The sequence below is a fragment of the Salmo salar genome, chromosome 16 (genome assembly GCF_965601325.2).
Source record: "Salmo salar chromosome 16, fSalSal1, whole genome shotgun sequence".
NCBI classification, from domain to species: Eukaryota; Metazoa; Chordata; class Actinopteri; order Salmoniformes; family Salmonidae; genus Salmo; species Salmo salar.
Window position 1 is genome coordinate 50,593,772 of NC_138306.1, and position 18,729 is coordinate 50,612,500.

General features: G+C 47.3%; 1 protein-coding gene across 6 annotated transcripts in view; it reads right to left on the reverse strand.

Annotated features, from left to right (window-relative positions):
* The window catches only part of LOC106574090 (dynamin-like GTPase OPA1, mitochondrial), a 76,918-nt gene that overhangs the window by 19,928 nt on the left and 38,261 nt on the right, over positions 1–18,729 (reverse strand). For all 6 annotated transcript variants that reach the window (XM_014149639.3, XM_014149637.3, XM_045697354.2 and 3 more), the window contains 4 exons: positions 18,596–18,729; positions 13,352–13,468; positions 12,939–13,032; positions 10,816–10,926 (listed from right to left, as the gene is read on the reverse strand). The exon at positions 18,596–18,729 is cut by the window's right edge and continues 87 nt beyond it. In XM_014149639.3, the coding sequence (XP_014005114.1) occupies positions 10,816–10,926; positions 12,939–13,032; positions 13,352–13,468; positions 18,596–18,729 (456 nt within the window). The remainder of the gene's footprint in view (positions 1–10,815; positions 10,927–12,938; positions 13,033–13,351; positions 13,469–18,595) is intronic.

The following is an 18,729-nucleotide window of genomic DNA, read 5'->3' on the forward strand; positions in this document are numbered from 1 at the left end:
GAGCCTTAGGCCATTAGGCCGATATTTCCAAGATGCCGTAGCAGTCAGACGTATGTCTTTGCCCTGTCGAGTCTCTTGTATATATTTTTCTTCGCATATCTTTTCAAAATATTTTTCTAAACACTCTCCTGCAACCAGCCGCACCCAATGTGACGTGGATCTGTTTTTTCTAAAGTATTTCTATTTACTTCGGATCTGGAATCCCTCAACTGAAGCTAGCCAGCTAACTACCTACCAGCTATCAGTCAGCAAACCACTGCTAGCGGTTAGCTAACCTTTAGCTCGGAAAGCTCTCGCCAGTTCGTACAACGTGACTCAAACCAGAGCATAACGGCCATATTTTTTCTATCCATATCCCCAGATTCTCCATACCGCAAACTCTGTGAACATTTTCATCTGGATCTTCGCAACTAGCTAACCGCAATCCCGGGTGACTACTCCTAGCTAGCGTTTCCATCCCGGAGCAAGCACCAATTAGCCTGAAGCTAGCCCGGCTAGGGCTCCTGGGCCACGACCGAAGCCCACTCCTGGGCTACAATATCCGGATCCCTTCTACTGCCGGTACGGGGCACGGAACCCTGCCGATCCTCTACGACTGGAATACCGACATAATCTGCCAGAGCATTCTAACAGGCCCCTCAGGCGCGACGTCCGCTGAAGACCCCTTCTGCTAGCTACCAAGAGTTACTTGGAACCCTACCAATTCCACGACTGGTCTATCGACGTCACCGCACGAAGAGGCAAAAACGGACTTACCTCCATCGCGACGTCCCCCAAAGGCCCTTCTGCTAACTTGCTTGCCCCGGTCTGATAACTGCTTGCTTGCTAGCCCCTGTCTGCTAACTGCTAGCTTGTTGGCCCCGGCCTACTATCTGCTAGCTTGTTAGCACCGGCCTGCTAACGGTCTGAATCGCCGTGTCCCCAGCCAGCCCAACCACTCACTGGACCCATTTGTTCACTTGGCTACCCATGCCTCTTTCTAATATCAACATGCCTCGTCTATTACTGTCTTGGTTAGTGATTCCTGTCTTATTTCACTGTAGAGCCTCTAGCCCTGCTCAATATGCCTTAACCAACCATGTTGTTCCACCTCCTACACATGTGATGACATCACCTGGTTTAAACATCTTTAGAGACTATATCTCTCATCATTACTCAATGCCTAGGTTTACTTCCAATGTACTCACATCCTACCTTACCTTTGTTTGTACACTATGCCTTGAATCTATGCTATTGTGCCCAGAAACCTGCTCCTTTTACTCTGTTCTGAACATGCTAGACGGCCAGTTCGTATAGCCTTTAACCGTACCCTTATCCAACTTCTCCTCTGTTCCTCTGGTGATGTAGAGGTTAATCCAGGTCCTGCAGTGCCTAGCTCCACTCCCACTCCCCAGGTGCTCTCATTTGTTGACTTCTGTAACCGTAAAAGCCTTGGTTTCATGCATGTTAACACTAGAAGCCTACTCCCTAAGTTTGTTTTACTCACTGCTTTAGCACACTCTGCCAACCCGGATGTCTTAGCCGTGTCTGAATCCTGGCTTAGGAAAACCACCAAAAACTCTGACATCTCCATCCGTAATTTTAACATTTTCCGCCAAGATGGAACTGCTAAAGGGGGCGGTGTTGCAATCTACTGCAGAGTTCTGTATTACAATCCAAGTCTGTACCCAAACAATTCGAGCTTCTACTTCTAAAAATTCACCTTTCCAGAAACAAGTCTCTCACTGTTGCCGCTTGCTATAGACCACCCTCTGCCCCCAGCTGTGCCCTCGACACCATATGTGAACTGATTGCCCCCCCCATCTATCTTCTGAGCTCGTGCTGCTAGGTGACCTATACTGGGACATGCTTAACACCCCGGCCATCCTACAATCTAAGCTTGATGCCCGCAATCTCACACAAATTAATCAACGAACCTACCAGGTACAACCCCAAATCCGTAAACACGGGCACCCTCATAGATATCATCCTAACCAACTTGCCCTCCAAATACACCTCTGCTGTTTTCAATCAAGATCTCAGCGATCACTGCCTCATTGCCTGCATCCGTAATGGGTCTGCGACCAAACGACCACCCCTCATCACTGTCAAACGCTCCCTAAAACACTTCTGCGAGCAGGCCTTTCTAATCGACCTGGCCGGGGTATCCTGGAATGACATTGACCTCATCCCGTCAGTAGATGATGCCTGGTTATTCTTTAAAAGTGCTTTAGAACTAGGAACAGATATAGTCCTTAGTTCACTCCAGACCCGTCTGCCCTTGACCAGCACAAAAACATCCTGTGGCATTCTGCATTATCATCAAATAGCCCCCGTGATATGCAACTTTTCAGGGAAGTTAGGAACAAAAATACACAAGCAGTTAGGAAAGCTAAGGCTAGCTTTTTCAAACAGAAATTTGCATCCTGTAGTACAAACTCAAAAACGTTCTGGGACACTGTAAAGTCCATGGAAAATAAGAGCACCTCCTCCCAGCTGCCCCCTGCTCTGAGGCTAGGAAACACTGTTACAACCGATAAATCCACTATAATTGAGAATTTCAATAAGCATTCCTCTACGGCTGGCCATGCTTTCCACCTGGCTACCCCTACCCCGGTCAACTGCTCGGCACCCTCCACAGCAAACCGCCAAAGCCCCCACCATTTCTCCTTCACACAAATCCAGATAGCTGATGTTCTGAAAGAGCTGCAAAATCCGGAGCCCTACAAATCAGCCGGGCTAGACAATCTGGACCCTCTCTTTCTAAAATGATCTGCCGAAATTGTTGCAACTCCTATTACTAGCCTGTTCAACTTCTTTTTCGTATCGTCTGAGATTCCCAAAGATTGGAAAGCTGCCGCGGTAATCCCCCTCTTCAAAGGGGGTGACACTAGACCTATATCTATCCTACCCTGTCTTTCTAAGGTCTTCAATAGTCAAGTTAACAGATTAACCGTCCATTTCAAATCCCACCGTACCTTCTCCGCTATGCAATCTGGTTTCAGAGCTGGTCATGGTTGCACCTCAGCCACGCTCAAGGTCCTAAACGACATCATAACCGCCATCGATAAGAGACATTACTGTGCAGCCGTATTCATCGACGTGGCCAAGGCTTTCGACTCTGTCAATCACCACATTTTTATTGGCAGACTTGACAGCCTTGGTTTCTGAAACGATTGCTTTACCTGGTTTACCAACTCCTTCTCTGATAGAGTTCAGTGTGTCAAATCGGAGGGCCTGTTGTCCGGACCTCTGGCAGTCTCTATGGGGGTGCCACAGGGTTCAATTCTCGGGCCGACTCTTCTCTGTATACATCAATGATGTCGCTCTTGCTGCTGGTGATTCTCTGATCCACCTCTACGCAGACGACACCATTCTGTATACTTCTGGCCCCTCTTTGGACACTGTGTTAACTAACCTCCAGACGAGCTTCAATGCTGTACAACTCTCCTTCCGTGGCCTCCAACTGCTCTTAAAAGCAAGTAAAACTAAATGCATGCTATTCAATCGATCACTGCCCGCACCTGCCCGTCCGTCCAGCATCACTACTCTGGACGGCTCTGACTTAGAATATGTGGACAACTACAAATACCTAGGTGTCTGGTTAGACTGTAAACTCTCCTTCCAGACTCACATTAAGCATCTCCAATCCAAAATTAAATCTAGAATCGGCTTCCTATATCGCAACAAAGCATCCTTCACTCATGCTGCCAAACATACCCTCGTAAAACTGACCATCCTACCAATCTTCGACTTCAGCAATGTCATCTATAAAATAGCCTCCAACACTCTACTCAACAAAGAGAATGCAGTCTATCACAGTGCCATCCGTTTTGTCACCAAAGCCCCATAGACTACCCACCATTGCGACCTGTACGCTCTCGTTGGTTGGCCCTCACTTCATACTCGTCGCCAAACCCACTGGCTACAGGTTATCTACAAGTCTCTGCTAGGTAAAGGCCCGCCTTATCTCAGCTCACTGGTCACCATAGCAGCACCCACTCGTAGCACTCGCTCCAGCAGGTATATCTCACTGGTCACCCCCAAAGCCAATTCCTCCTTTGGTCACCTTTCCTTCCAGTTCTCTGCTGCCAATGACTGGAACGAACTGCAAAAATCTCTGAAGCTTGAGTCTTATATCTCCCTCACTAGCTTTAAGCACCAGCTGTCAGAGCAGCTCACAGATCACTGCACCTGTACATAGCCCATCTGTAAACAGCCCATCTATCTACCTCATTCCCATACAGTATTTATTTATCTTGCTTCTCCGCACCCAAGTATCTATACTTGCACATTCATCTTCTGTACACCCACCATTATAGTGTTTAATTGCTTCGCCACCATGGCCTATATATTACCTTAACTCCCTTATCTCATTTGCACTCACTGTATATAGACTTTTTTTTCTATTTTTTCCCCCTACTGTATTATTGATTGTATGTTTTGTTTATTCCATGTGTAACTCTGTGTTGTTGTATGTGTCAAATTGCTATGCTTTATCTTGGCCAGGTCGCAGTTGCAAATGAGAACTTGTTCTCAACTAGCCTACCTGGTTTAATAAACGTGAAATAAATCAACAACAAAAAAAATGTATATGGTTAAATCCGGAAACTATCATTTTGAAAACAAAACGTTTATCCGTTCAGTGAAATACGGAACCGTTACGCATTTTATCTAATGGGTGGCATCCATAAGTCTAAATATTGCTGTTACATTGCACAACCTTCAATGTTAAGTCATAATTACGTAAAATTCTGGCAAATTAGTTCGCAACGAGCCAGGCGGCCCAAACGGTTGCATATACCCTGACTCTGCGTGCAATAAACACAAGAGAAGTGACACAATTTCCATAGTTTAATATTGCCTGCTAACCTGGATTTCTTTTAACTAAATACGCAGGTTTAAGAAAATATACTTTGTGTATTGATTTTAAGAAAGGCATTGATGTTTATGGTTAGGTACATTCGTGCAACGATTGTGCTTTTTTCGCAAATGCGCTTTTGTTAAATCATCTCCCGTTTGGCGAAGTTGGCTGTCTTTGTTAGGAACAAATAGTCTTCACACAGTTCGCAACGAGCCAGGCGGCCCAAACTGCTGCATTTACCCTGACTCTGTTGCACAGAATGCAAGAGAAGTGACAATTTCCCTAGTAAAAAGAAATTCATGTTAACAGGCAATATTAACTAAATATGCAGGTTTAAAAATATATACTTGTGTATTGATTTTAAGAAAGGCGATGATGTTTATGGTTAGGTACACATTGGTGCAACGATAGTGCTTTTTTCGCGAATGCGCATGTTAAATCACCCGTTTGGCGAAGTAGGCTATGATTCAATGATAAATTAACAGGCACCGCATCGATTATATGCAACGCAGGACAAGCTAGATAAACTAGTAATATCATCAACCATGTGTAGTTAACTAGTAATTATGTTAAGATTGATTGTTTTTTAAAAGATAAGTGTAATGCTAGCTAGCACCTTACCTTGGCTCCTTGCTGCACTCGCATAACAGTTAGTCAGCCTGCCACGCAGCCTCCTCGTGGAGTGCAATGTAATCGGCAATGATCGTTGTCCAAAAATGACGATTATTGATTGTTATGAAAACTTGAAATCGGCCCTAATTAAATCGGCCATTCCGATTAATCGGTTGACCTCAAATGTACTACTGGTGATACATGTAAGGGGGAATGGATAGACTAGCAATCAAAACGCAAATAATTCACACAATAAAGATAAACAATGAATGTGCACAAATTGGGGGGAGAGCCCGCATTCTGGAGAGAGTAGTGCATCGTGCAGCCACATTCCCCTTCTTGGACTGTGCCATCCCCGAACCTCCGCAATCGATTAGTTTAGTAAGATGGGCGCGAATAAGACAGTTGTCTAGTGGGCCATAAAAATATATACACCACCGTTCAAAAGTTTGGGGTCACTTACAAATGTCCTTGTTTTTTAAAGTAAAGCACATTTTTTTTGTCCATTAAAATAACATCAAATTGATCAGAAATACAGTGTAGACATTGTTAATGTTGTAAATGACTATTGTAGCTGGAAACGGCAGATTTTTTATGGAATATCTACATAGGCGTACAGAAGCCCATTATCAGCAACCATCACTCCTGTGTTCCAATGGCACGTTGTGTTAGCTAATCCAAGTTTATCATTTTAAAAGGCTAATTGATCATTAGAAAACCCTTTTGCAATTATGTTAGCACAGCTGAAAACTGTTGTTCTGATTAAAGAAGCAATAAAACCTTCTTTAGACTAGTTGAGAATCTGGAGCATCAGCATTTGTGGGTTCGATTACAGGCTCAAAATGGCCAGAAAGAAATAACTTTCTTCTGAAACTCGTCAGTCTATTCTTGTTCTGAGAAATGAAGGCTATTCCATGCAAGAAATTGCAAAGAAACTGAAGATCTCATACAACGCTGTGTACTACTCCCTTCACAGAACAGAGCAAACTGGCTCTAACCAGAATAGAAACAGGAGTGGGAGGCCCCGGTGCACAACTGAGCAACAGGAAATATACAGTGTCTAGTTTGAGAAACAAGCCGCCTCACAAGTCCTCAACTGGCAGCTTCATTAAATAGTACCCGCAAAACACCAGTCTCAACGTCAACAGTGAAGAGGCGACTCCGGGATGCTGGCCTTCTAGGCAGTGTTCCTCTGTCCAGTGCCTGTGTTGTTTTGCCCATCTTAATCTTACATTTTTTGGGGGACAGTATGAGATATGGCTTTTTCTTTGCAACTCTGCCTAGAAGGACAGCATCCCAGAGTCGCCTCTTCTTTGGCGGCCAGGTGGCACACAGTGAAAGAGAGATGTGTACGTTTAAGGCAACACCTGAATACCTGTCTACCTAGCTGGCACCCAGGTAGCAGTGAGACATTAGCTCCTCTACAACACAACATCAATAGCTGCAGGTGGAAGGCTTTAGCAATGCAGACACCTTCACCAAACTTAGAGGGAAATAACAACAGTCTAGTGTTAGTGTGAGGGTGTGTGTGTGTCTAGGGTTCAAATTGACTAAACATTGACTTGTGACTTATAAGGGTGCCCTGATTGGTTTTGAGAGAGCCCAGCACCCTTATTTTTCTAACACTGTGTGTGTGTGTGTGTGTGTGTGTGTGTGTGTGTGTGTGTGTGTGTGTGTGTGTGTGTGTGTGTGTGTGTGTGTGTGTGTGTGAGAAACCAAGACAACAAGGGCCTGGCAGCAGGACTCTGGTGCTGCTTCACTAATGCACACTTATAGGAAAATACCATTCAAAAACGATCTTCTGGTATTTATTTCATTAGTCCACCGTTGATACGGTTCCTAAATGTCAAGATATTGAAGAAGCAATGTGTCACCTGCCACATGATCATGTGGCAGCATAAAAAAGATGTGCTTCCTCTGTTATCGGACTGTGAGAGGGTGGGTGGTGTACGAGAGGGCGGGAGGGTGGTGTACGAGAGGGCGGGCTGGCGGTGTGAGGCTCGTGTGAGTGAGAGCTAGTCTGGGCTTGTCAGCCACTCCACAAATTGCTGTGTTTAATCAGTAGGGCTTCTTACCAGGGAGCAGGGCTGGGAGGGTGGACATGACAGGTGGCAGGCAGCATACGGTTAGCTACTGCTGCCTGACAATCTCCCTTCCTCTCTTTCCACCTCCTCTCCTGAGAGAAGCAAGTGAGGTCTCAAGCCTCATGGAGAGAGAGACAGCGAGGAAAGGGCGAGAGAGAGAGCAAGACAGCGTGGAAAGAGCGAGAGAGAGACAGACAGCGTGGAAAGAGCGAGAGAGAGAGCAAGACGGCGTGGAAAGAGCGAGCGAGAGACAGACGGCGTGGAAAGAGCGAGCGAGAGACAGACGGCGTGGAAAGAGCGAGCGAGAGACAGACGGCGTGGAAAGAGCGAGCGAGAGACAGACGGCGTGGAAAGAGCGAGCGAGAGAGACGGCGTGGAAAGAGCGAGCGAGAGACAGACGGCGTGGAAAGAGCGAGCGAGAGACAGACGGCGTGGAAAGAGCGAGCGAGAGACAGACGGCGTGGAAAGAGCGAGCGAGAGACAGACGGCGTGGAAAGAGCGAGCGAGAGACAGACGGCGTGGAAAGAGCGAGCGAGAGACAGACGGCGTGGAAAGAGCGAGCGAGAGACAGACGGCGTGGAAAGAGCGAGCGAGAGACAGACGGCGTGGAAAGAGCGAGCGAGAGACAGACGGCGTGGAAAGAGCGAGAGAGAGACGGCGTGGAAAGAGCGAGCGAGAGACAGACGGCGTGGAAAGAGCGAGCGAGAGACAGACGGCGTGGAAAGAGCGAGAGAGAGACAGCGTGGAAAGAGCGAGAGAGAGACGGCGTGGAAAGAGCGAGAGAGAGACGGCGTGGAAAGAGCGAGAGAGAGACGGCGTGGAAAGAGCGAGCGAGAGACAGACGGCGTGGAAAGAGCGAGAGAGACGGCGTGGAAAGAGCGAGCGAGAGAGACGGCGTGGAAAGAGCGAGCGAGAGAGACGGCGTGGAAAGAGCGAGAGAGAGACGGCGTGGAAAGAGCGAGAGAGAGACGGTGTGGAAAGAGCGATAGAGAGACGGCAAGAGAGAGAAGAGAGAAGAGGAAAGAGAACGAGGATCAAGAGAAAGAACGTGTGTTTCTTGAAGGAGAGAATGTGTCTTTCCCAATGGAAGGCACATGTATAAGCTATAGGTAAATAAGATACACAGTGGTCAGCCAGTGTCTAAGAGGTCACCTCGTCCCAGCAGGAGGCCTTTTGCCTTTTCTTAGGCAGTCACTGTAAATAAGAATTTATTCTTAACTGACTTGCCTAGTTAAATAAAGTTGAAATAAATAAAAATGAAAAAGCAGACACCCTCCTTCTCAGCAGCTGTCAATCTGTAGCAGTAACAGAAACAGGAGAGAGATCCACTCGACCCTGTCCAATGAGTGATGCCTTCACCTCTTCTTCATGGTAACCATGACTACATGCAGTGGCCGATTTAGGTATGGCCTACATGGGCGGCACGGGGCACCCGCACAAAATAAATAAATAAATGATATACAATATTCGGAATGGTGACATTTGTGCGACCAGTTTTCTATCGCTCGTTTGCACGTCATGTCAATGATATCATGTCACCGTGTGGGACTGTGGGTATATTAACCTTGTCGGAGTGGGCGCCCTGATTCTGGTTTGTGAGCTAGGCAGGCTACTGCCTGGGAAGGTCTCCCACTCAGAAGTACGAGATGGGGAGGGGGACAGGGGTAGGTTGACCTCTGGTCTCCCCACTGGAAGCCCGAGGTAGGGGGAGCAGGGGAATCTATCAAATAGTGGACCTCTAACTTTGTACAGTACTAATGCAATTAGATGTGCAATTTAGTTTGTGTGTTTCTTGTTTCAAGTGTAATAATCAGGTTCTCTTTATAAGTGTGTTATTCTACTTGTGTGATTTAGGATTTGTGCAATTTAGTTTTAGTTGTGTTTTTTGTTAGCACTAGGGTAATAGTGTAATAATCAGGTTCTCTTTATAAGTGTGTTATTCTACTTGTGTGATTTAGGATTTGTGCAATTTAGTTTTATTTGTTAGCAATAGGGTAAGTGTATTAATTAAATTATCTTTTTATTTGTATTTATATACTACAATGTGTTTCTATTTGTCTTTGTTAATTCTTTTTGATATTTATGAATCTTATTTTTGTATATGTTTTTATATTTATATAGTTTGAAATGTCATGATTATTTACAGGTGATGTTCCAAATGTCTGAATAAAAATGACAGTTAGTGCAGAATGGGGGGGTTCATACAACCTAGAACTGCATACCACATCAAGTTACTCATGCAAGCAGTAAATTTAGATTCAAAAAACAGATTTAAAAAAAGACACCTTATGGAACAGCGGGGACTGTGAAGCAACACAAAAAACATAGGCACAGACACATGCATACAAACACACGATAACACACACGTACACGTGGATTTTGTGTTGTGGATATGTGGTAGTAGAGTAGGGGCCTGAGGGAACACACTTAGTATGTTGTGAAATCTGTTGTGAATGTCTTTGAATGTTTTTTTTTTTACATGTAGAACTGCCTTAAGTTAGCTGGACCCCAGGAAGAGTAGCTGCTGCCTTGGCAGGAACTAATGGGATCCATAATAAATACAAAGATAAAAACACCACTGCCATCTAGTGGTGTCTGGTATATTGCACTAAAAACTATTTACAGTGCCATCACATCAAAGAAAACTCAGCCGATTCAATCACATTCAAAACATTCACATTCATTTATCTGCAGAAAAAGTCTGTTGCTCCTCATATTATCACTATAATATAAATTATTTATTATTTTCCATAATATAGGTAGTAATCTTTTCACTATTATAAACTGGGCGGTTCAAACACTGAATGCTGATTGGCTGAAAGCCAGGTACGACAAAACATTTATTTTTACTGCTCTAATTACGTTGGTAACCAGTTTATAATAGCAATAAGGCTCCTCGGGGGTTTGTGGTATCTGGCCAATATACCACGGCTAAGGGCTGTATCCAGGCACTCCGTGTTTTGTTGTCCCAAAGAACAGCCCTTTGCCGTGGTATATTGGCCATATACCCCACCCCCTCGGAACGTATTGCTTAAGTAAGGCATAAGCAGGAGGGACCAGCACAAATGTGACTAATGATACCATTCTGGTTAAACCCAAATGTGACTAACGATACCATTCTGGTTAAACCCAAATGTGACTAACGATACCATTCTGGTTAAACCCAAATGTGACTAACGATACCATTCTGGTTAAACCCAAATTGGTGTAATGTAGTCTGTGTGTATACACCCAGTGTGTGTGTGTACCCAGTGTGTGTGTGTTTAGGTGACTCACTAAGGTCTTCTGCCAGCTGTACTCTGCGTCCGGTGATGAGGTGGACCTTCCTCTCGTTGTCCTCACCAAAGTCCTCCAGCACCTCCTTCACGTTCTTTTCCAGGCGCCGTACTGAGTGTGCAAACGCAAAACACACACACACACACACACACACACACACACACACACACACACACACACACACACACACACACACACACACACACACACACACACACACACACACACACACACACACACACACACACACACACACACAAAATGTCAGACATCAAAGATAAAGGGAACACAGGCCTCCAGACAGACAGGCCTCCCTCCAGACAGACAGACAGACCTCCAGACAGACAGACAGACAGACCTCCAGACAGACAGACAGACCTCCAGACAGACAGACAGACCTCCAGACAGACAGACCTCCAGACAGACCTCCAGACAGACCTCCAGACAGACAGACCTCCAGACAGACAGACCTCCAGACAGACAGACCTCCAGACAGACAGACCTCCAGACAGACAGACAGACACAGACCTCCAGACAGACAGACAGACACAGACCTCCAGACAGACAGACAGACACAGACCTCCAGACAGACAGACACAGACCTCCAGACAGACAGACACAGACCTCCAGACAGACAGACACAGACCTCCAGACAGACAGACACAGACCTCCAAACAGGCCTCCAGACAGACAGACCTCCAGACAGACAGACCTCCAGACAGACAGACAGACAGACAGACCTCCAGACAGACAGACAGACCTCCAGACAGACAGACCTCCAGACAGACAGACAGACAGACCTCCAGACAGACAGACCTCCAGACAGACAGACAGACACAGACCTCCAGACAGACAGACAGACACAGACCTCCAGACAGACAGACAGACACAGACCTCCAGACAGACAGACAGACACAGACCTCCAGACAGACAGACAGACACAGACCTCCAGACAGACAGACACAGACCTCCAGACAGACAGACACAGACCTCCAGACAGACAGACACAGACCTCCAGACAGACAGACACAGACCTCCAAACAGGCCTCCAGACAGACAGACCTCCAGACAGACAGACCTCCAGACAGACAGACCTCCAGACAGACAGACCTCCAGACAGACAGACAGACCTCCAGACAGACAGACAGACAGACCTCCAGACAGACAGACCTCCAGACAGACAGACAGACCTCCAGACAGACAGACACAGACCTCCAGACAGACAGACACAGACCTCCAGACAGACAGACACAGACCTCCAGACAGACAGACACAGACCTCCAGACAGGCCTCCAGACACAGACCTCCAGACAGGCCTCCAGACACAGACCTCCAGACAGGCCTCCAGACACAGACCTCCAGACAGGCCTCCAGACACAGACCTCCAGACAGGCCTCCAGACAGACAGACCTCCAGACAGACAGACAGACCTCCAGAGAGACAGACAGACCTCCAGAGAGACAGACAGACCTCCAGAGAGACAGACAGACCTCCAGAGAGACAGACAGACCTCCAGAGAGAGAGACAGACCTCCAGAGAGAGAGACAGACCTCCAGACAGACCTCCAGACAGACAAGACAGGCCTCCAGACAGACAAGACAGGCCTCCAGACAGACAAGACAGGCCTCCAGACAGACAAGACAGGCCTCCAGACAGACAAGACAGGCCTCCAGACAGACAGGCCTCCAGACAGACAGGCCTCCAGACAGACAGGCCTCCAGACAGGCCTCCAGACAGACAGGCCTCCAGACAGACAGGCCTCCAGACAGACAGGCCAGGCCTCCAGACAGACAGGCCAGGCCTCCAGACAGACCTCCAGACAGACCTCCAGACAGACAGGCCAGACCTCCAGACAGGCCTCCAGACAGGCCTCCAGACAGGCCTCCAGACAGGCCTCCAGACAGGCCTCCAGACAGGCCTCCAGACAGACCTCCAGACAGACCTCCAGACAGACCTCCAGACAGGCCTCCAGACAGGCCTCCAGACAGGCCTCCAGACAGGCCTCCAGACAGACAGACAGACCTCCAGACAGGCCTCCAGACAGGCCTCCAGACAGGCCTCCAGACAGGGGCCTATACAGCCCTGTAACACAGCCCCAGATCTATACCCAAGTCCCAGCCTACCCTCTGTGTTGATGAGCTGCTGTCTGAGTGTGTTGGCTGTGATGAGCAGCATCCTCTGAATCCTCCAGAACAGGACTACATCATTGCACTCCAGCTGTGGTGAGAGAGAAACATGATAATCATGCACTGAGACAGGGCACGTATTATATTATTAAGTTACATGCAACAGTCAGAGACAACAGGAAGTACTGTAGATGGACAACTTACTACAGTCCATAAAGGGTTACAAAATTCCAATATCTTTCCCAGATTTCCAAGATATTCCAAAAACCTTTCCAGGAATCTGCCAACCGGGATTTCTGGAAATACAGAGAACGTTGGGAAAGTTACTGGAATTTTGCAAACCTACGCCCATAACTTCCCTCTGAAATCAGCTAACTCTGGCAGCTTACCAAAGAGCCCAGGTCCCTTACCTCCGAGTCAACAAATTGTCTCTGGTAGTAGTAGAAGCCTCGTCTACACAGGTTACAGTGATGCAGCGCCTTCTGCAGGAAGTGACGTCGGTACAGCTGGTGCCACGTGTCCTTGATCTAGAAATACAGGAAGTAAAAGAGGGAACCGGAGTGAGAGGGGTAATTTATAGGTAAAAGATGTGCAGAGCTGTGGTCGAGAGGTAACTCTTCCTGGCACGTCACATATACAACCCCAACGGAGAGGGGGTTCAATACCCGCCTTTCCCACACCTGCTTGTCTCCCTCTCTGATTACATTACTGTCTGAAGTAAGAATATGTATGAGTACTCAAACAGACGACGTCAAAAATCCATATTTAACTAGAGATCATTGTTTTCAAATACTGTAAAAGTAACTGGTGGAATGTGCTTTGTGGCTTGTCCCGAGAAAAAATAAATGAAATGTTGTCTTGAAGACAATGTTCATTTGCGGGGCACAACAAAAAAGAAACCAAGGCAAGCATCACACAGTTCTCCCACAATTCCCTTTCCCCTCCATGTTTCACTCACTCAAACGCGTTCCGACCGCTCCCTCTACACACACACACACACACACACACACACACACACACACACACACACACACACACACACACACACACACACACACACACACACACACACACACACACACACACACACACACACACACACACACACACACACACACACACACACACGCCGAGTTTGCACACAAGCTCCAGTTAGGCCTACAGAAATAAATGCCTGTAAGGTGGGCATAAAAAAATCCCTCTAACTGACGGGATACACAAGCTACATTCCATGCCAAACGACAACAGTTTTATCACGAATTGAAAATGAACTGGTTAATTGAAGTACAGAAATGTGTTCAAACACCGAGCTGCAGTTTGGGAATAATGGCTTCTCGTCTATTTTCCACTTCGGCTACTTTGCGAACTGCTAGTACCATTTAGAACAGGTTAGCGTAGGCTATAACCCCACTAAACATACAGGTTCCACACTGAAAATATGTCAAAACAGTTTGATGAAGAGAAAGAGCGTACTTTCAGAGTCATTAAGTCTAGGCCTACTCATCAAATAGATGTAGTGGCCGTAATTCATCACCATGCAGCCAGTGTTCAATGTAGAACTGTTAATACATTCAGAAAACTACAAACAACACGCAAAATAAAATAAATCGAATGTCTGTAGGCCTTTAGCAAAAAGACGACAAATTTTGGTTTGTAACCCTGAAATCTTTTTTGAGAATAACTCTCCCAGAAGAGCATCACTTCACACAGCCAACATTTTCTATTTTGAAAAATATTCTGTTCTATTCTGTTATATTACATCATGTTTTTTGCTATAAAATAGTTGTCTTGACTGTAGGGCCCGTGACCCCAGTTAGTTGACTGGTCTATTGATTGGTCGACAGGCTGTTGGTCGACCAAGATTTTTAGTCAAGCAGTAGACCCCCCCAAAAATGGTGTACAAGATAGTTGTCTGATTGGAACTAGTCTGAGTGGACTCAACCATTGTGGAGGCCGTGAGGATGGCACAGTCCATCACTCTAAGTAAGACATGTGCTACTGAAATTGTATGAGGTTATATTACATAAGAACAACACTAATAACATTTGTATTATTTTATAACAAATGCTCTTTCTCCCGTTTTGGATAGCGTTCGCTGTTCTGAAACATCCGTGTGCTGCTGAATTGGCGACTTTTCCTCAACCATGCTGCTAAGTACATAATAGCGAAGTTAAACAGAATATTGGTGTTGAGAACAACGAGGCAGCAGCGGAGTGAGGAAGACGAGAGAACAGCCCTCGTCTAATAGAAGTGAGGAAGACGAGAGAACAGCCCTCGTCTAATAGAAGTGTGGAAGACGAGAGAACAGCCCTCGTCTAATAGAAGTGAGGAAGACGAGAGAACAGCCCTCGTCTAATAGAAGTGAGGAAGACGAGAGAACAGCCCTCGTCTAATAGAAGTGAGGAAGACGAGAGAACAGCCCTCGTCTAATAGAAGTGAGGAAGACGAGAGAACAGCCCTCGTCTAATAGAAGTGTGGAAGACGAGAGAACAGCCCTCGTCTAATAGAAGTGTGGAAGACGAGAGAACAGCCCTCGTCTAATAGAAGTGAGGAAGACGAGAGAACAGCCCTCGTCTAATAGAAGTGAGGAGACAAGCACCACTGCTGAGGTTAGTGCCTTTTTTTAGGACAGTTTGTTAACAATGATAATATAACCAGTTGATATTACGGTTTCAATACATTAATATTAAATGGCAATTGTTTTTTGACTAAAAAAAATATATATATATATGCATTTAAGATTTGTTATCTGTCACGGTTATGATGAATTAGGCATTGCGCACTGTTGGCATATAGAGTAGATAAATGGCATATATTAAAAAACTAATAATGTGATTACTGGAACAGTCAAAAAAATGTAAAATGCCCATCCCTAGTCTGATAGAAAGTGTCAAAACACAGAATACATACATACATACATACATACATAGATTAAGATACAACATCTTACTAGAGGGCACGCCCCCTATACTGTATCTTGACCCTACAGGTGTGGTTATGTTACAAAGAGAGACAGAGGTAGAGAGGTAGAGAGAGGTATAGCGAGAAAGAGAGATGTTACTGTGATTGCCCCCTCCAGGTGCCTCATTTATCAAAGGTGAGGTGCGCCAGTCTACCTGCAAAGGTTGGTATTTATCCATTTTGAACTTGATGGGAAAGTGTGTGTGGGTGTATGTGTGTGTGTGTGTGTGTGTGTGTGTGTGTGTGTGTGTGTGTGTGTGTGTGTGTGTGTGTGTGTGTGTGTGTGTGTGTGTGTGTATCTTCATGCAAATCTCAAACCATGCATGCACCCAACTTTTAGAAGGTTGATCAACTTTATTGCAAGCAAATTGGCTTCTGGTTTGTTTGGGGGAAATGGGAGGTGTTTGATGCACAGGAATTATAATAATGGAAGGCTAATAAAACAATACAAACTTAAGGCCTAATGATAAAACAACTACATTTGCTGTTGGTAAGGAGATCACACAGCAGAATGTCGCCTAATGTTTCTTGTACTTATATTACATACTGTAGGCCTAAATCAGAATTGTAGGACGTCTCTCCATTTCTGACATAACTGGTTTCAACTATTCTCACTACACAACAAATAGAATGCGTGGCCAGTGTTTGGTACTAACTAGGAGGCATGCATTTTTACTGTGTAAAAGTCACAGCAACATTATACCCACACCTCTACAGAAATGTGATCAAATTTCCCATTGCGCTTTCTTTTAGGAACTACCATGGCCCAGTTCCAACATCTCCAAATCATACAGCAAATAAGGATGTCCGTGTAAAAAGTTCACGATGGATGTTAAGGATGTTCACCATAAAAAGATGAACGGAGGGCGTTTTCCAGGCCGGGCTGTAGCTCACAGTCACACAAATATATGGCTCTAATTTATCAATGCAAACACGCGTATATCTCCACGTACACTAGAATTTAGTAAGAAATTTACACACGGTTGATAAACGAGGCCCCTGGTTCCAGGTTCTCACCAGGACAGGGTCCACCCCTCGACCCTCCAGGTTCTCACCAGGACAGGGTCCACCTCCACCCCTCGACCCTCCAGGTTCATACCAGGACAGGGTCTACCTCCACCCCTCCAGGTTCATACCAGGACAGGGTCCACCTCCACCCATCCAGGTTCTCACCAGGACAGGGTCCACCTCCACCCCTCGACCCTCCAGGTTCTCACCGGGACAGGGTCTACCTCCACCCCTCCAGGTTCTCACCGGGACAGGGTCCACCTCCACCCCTCCAGGTTCTCACCAGGACAGGGTCCACCTCCACCCCTCCAGGTTCTCACCAGGACAGGGTCCACCTCCACCCCTCGACCCTCCAGGTTCTTACCAGGACAGGGTCTATCTCCACCCCTCCACCCCTCGACCCTCCAGGTTTTTACCAGGACAGGGTCTACATCCACTCCTCGACCCTCCAGGTTCTTACCAGGACAGGGTCTACATCCACTCCTCGACCCTCCGGGTTCTTACCAGGACAGGGTCTACATCCACTCCTCGACCCTCCGGGTTCTTACCAGGACAGGGTCTACCTCCACCCCTCGACCCTCCGGGTTCTTACCAGGACAGGGTCTACCTCCACCCCTCGACCCTCCGGGTTCTTACCAGGACAGGGTCTACATCCACTCCTCGACCCTCCGGGTTCTTACCAGGACAGGGTCTACCTCCACCCCTCCGGGTTCTTACCAGGACAGGGTCTACCTCCACCCCTCCAGGTTCTTACCAGGACAGGGTCTACCTCCACCCCTCCAGGTTCTTACCAGGACAGGGTCTACCTCCACCCCTCCAGGTTCTTACCAGGACAGGGTCTACCTCCACCCCTCCAGGTTCTTACCAGGACAGGGTCTACCTCCACCCCTCCAGGTTCTTACCAGGACAGGGTCTACCTCCACCCCTCCAGGTTCTTACCAGGACAGGGTCTACCTCCACCCCTCCAGGTTCTTACCAGGACAGGGTCTACCTCCACCCCTCCAGGTTCTTACCAGGACAGGGTCTACCTCCACCCCTCCAGGTTCTTACCAGGACAGGGTCTACCTCCACCCCTCCAGGTTCTTACCAGGACAGGGTCTACCTCCACCCCTCCAGGTTCTTACCAGGACAGGGTCTACCTCCACCCCTCCAGGTTCTTACCAGGACAGGGTCTACATCCACCCCTCGACCCTCCAGGTTCTTACCAGGACAGGGTCTACATCCACTCCTCGACCATCCAGGTTCTTACCAGGACAGGGTCTACATCCACTCCTCGACCCTCCGGGTTCTTACCAGGACAGGGTCCACCTCCACCCCTCCAGGTTCTTACCAGGACAGGGTCTACCTCCACCCCTCCAGGTTCTCACCAGGACAGGGTCTACCTCCACCCCTCCAGGTTCTTACCAGGACAGGGTCTACCTCCACCCCTCCGGGTTCTTACCAGGACAGGGTCTACATCCACTCCTCCAGGTTCTTACCAGGACAGGGTCTACATCCACTCCTCGACCCTCCGGGTTCTTACCAGGACAGGGTCCACCTCCACCCCTCCAGGTTCTTACCAGGACAGGGTCTACATCCACTCCTCGACCCTCCAGGTTCTTACCAGGACAGGGTCTACATCCACTCCTCCACCCCTCCAGGTTCTTACCAGGACAGGGTCTACATCCACTCCTCCAGGTTCTTACCAGGACAGGGTCTACATCCACTCCTCGACCCTCCAGGTTCTTGCGGACGGTGGTGACCTCGTCATTGGCCAGGTAGGCTGTGTGGTCCTCATGGAGTTTTAGCAGGCGCTCCAGCTCCTTTTTGGTTTCGTTGC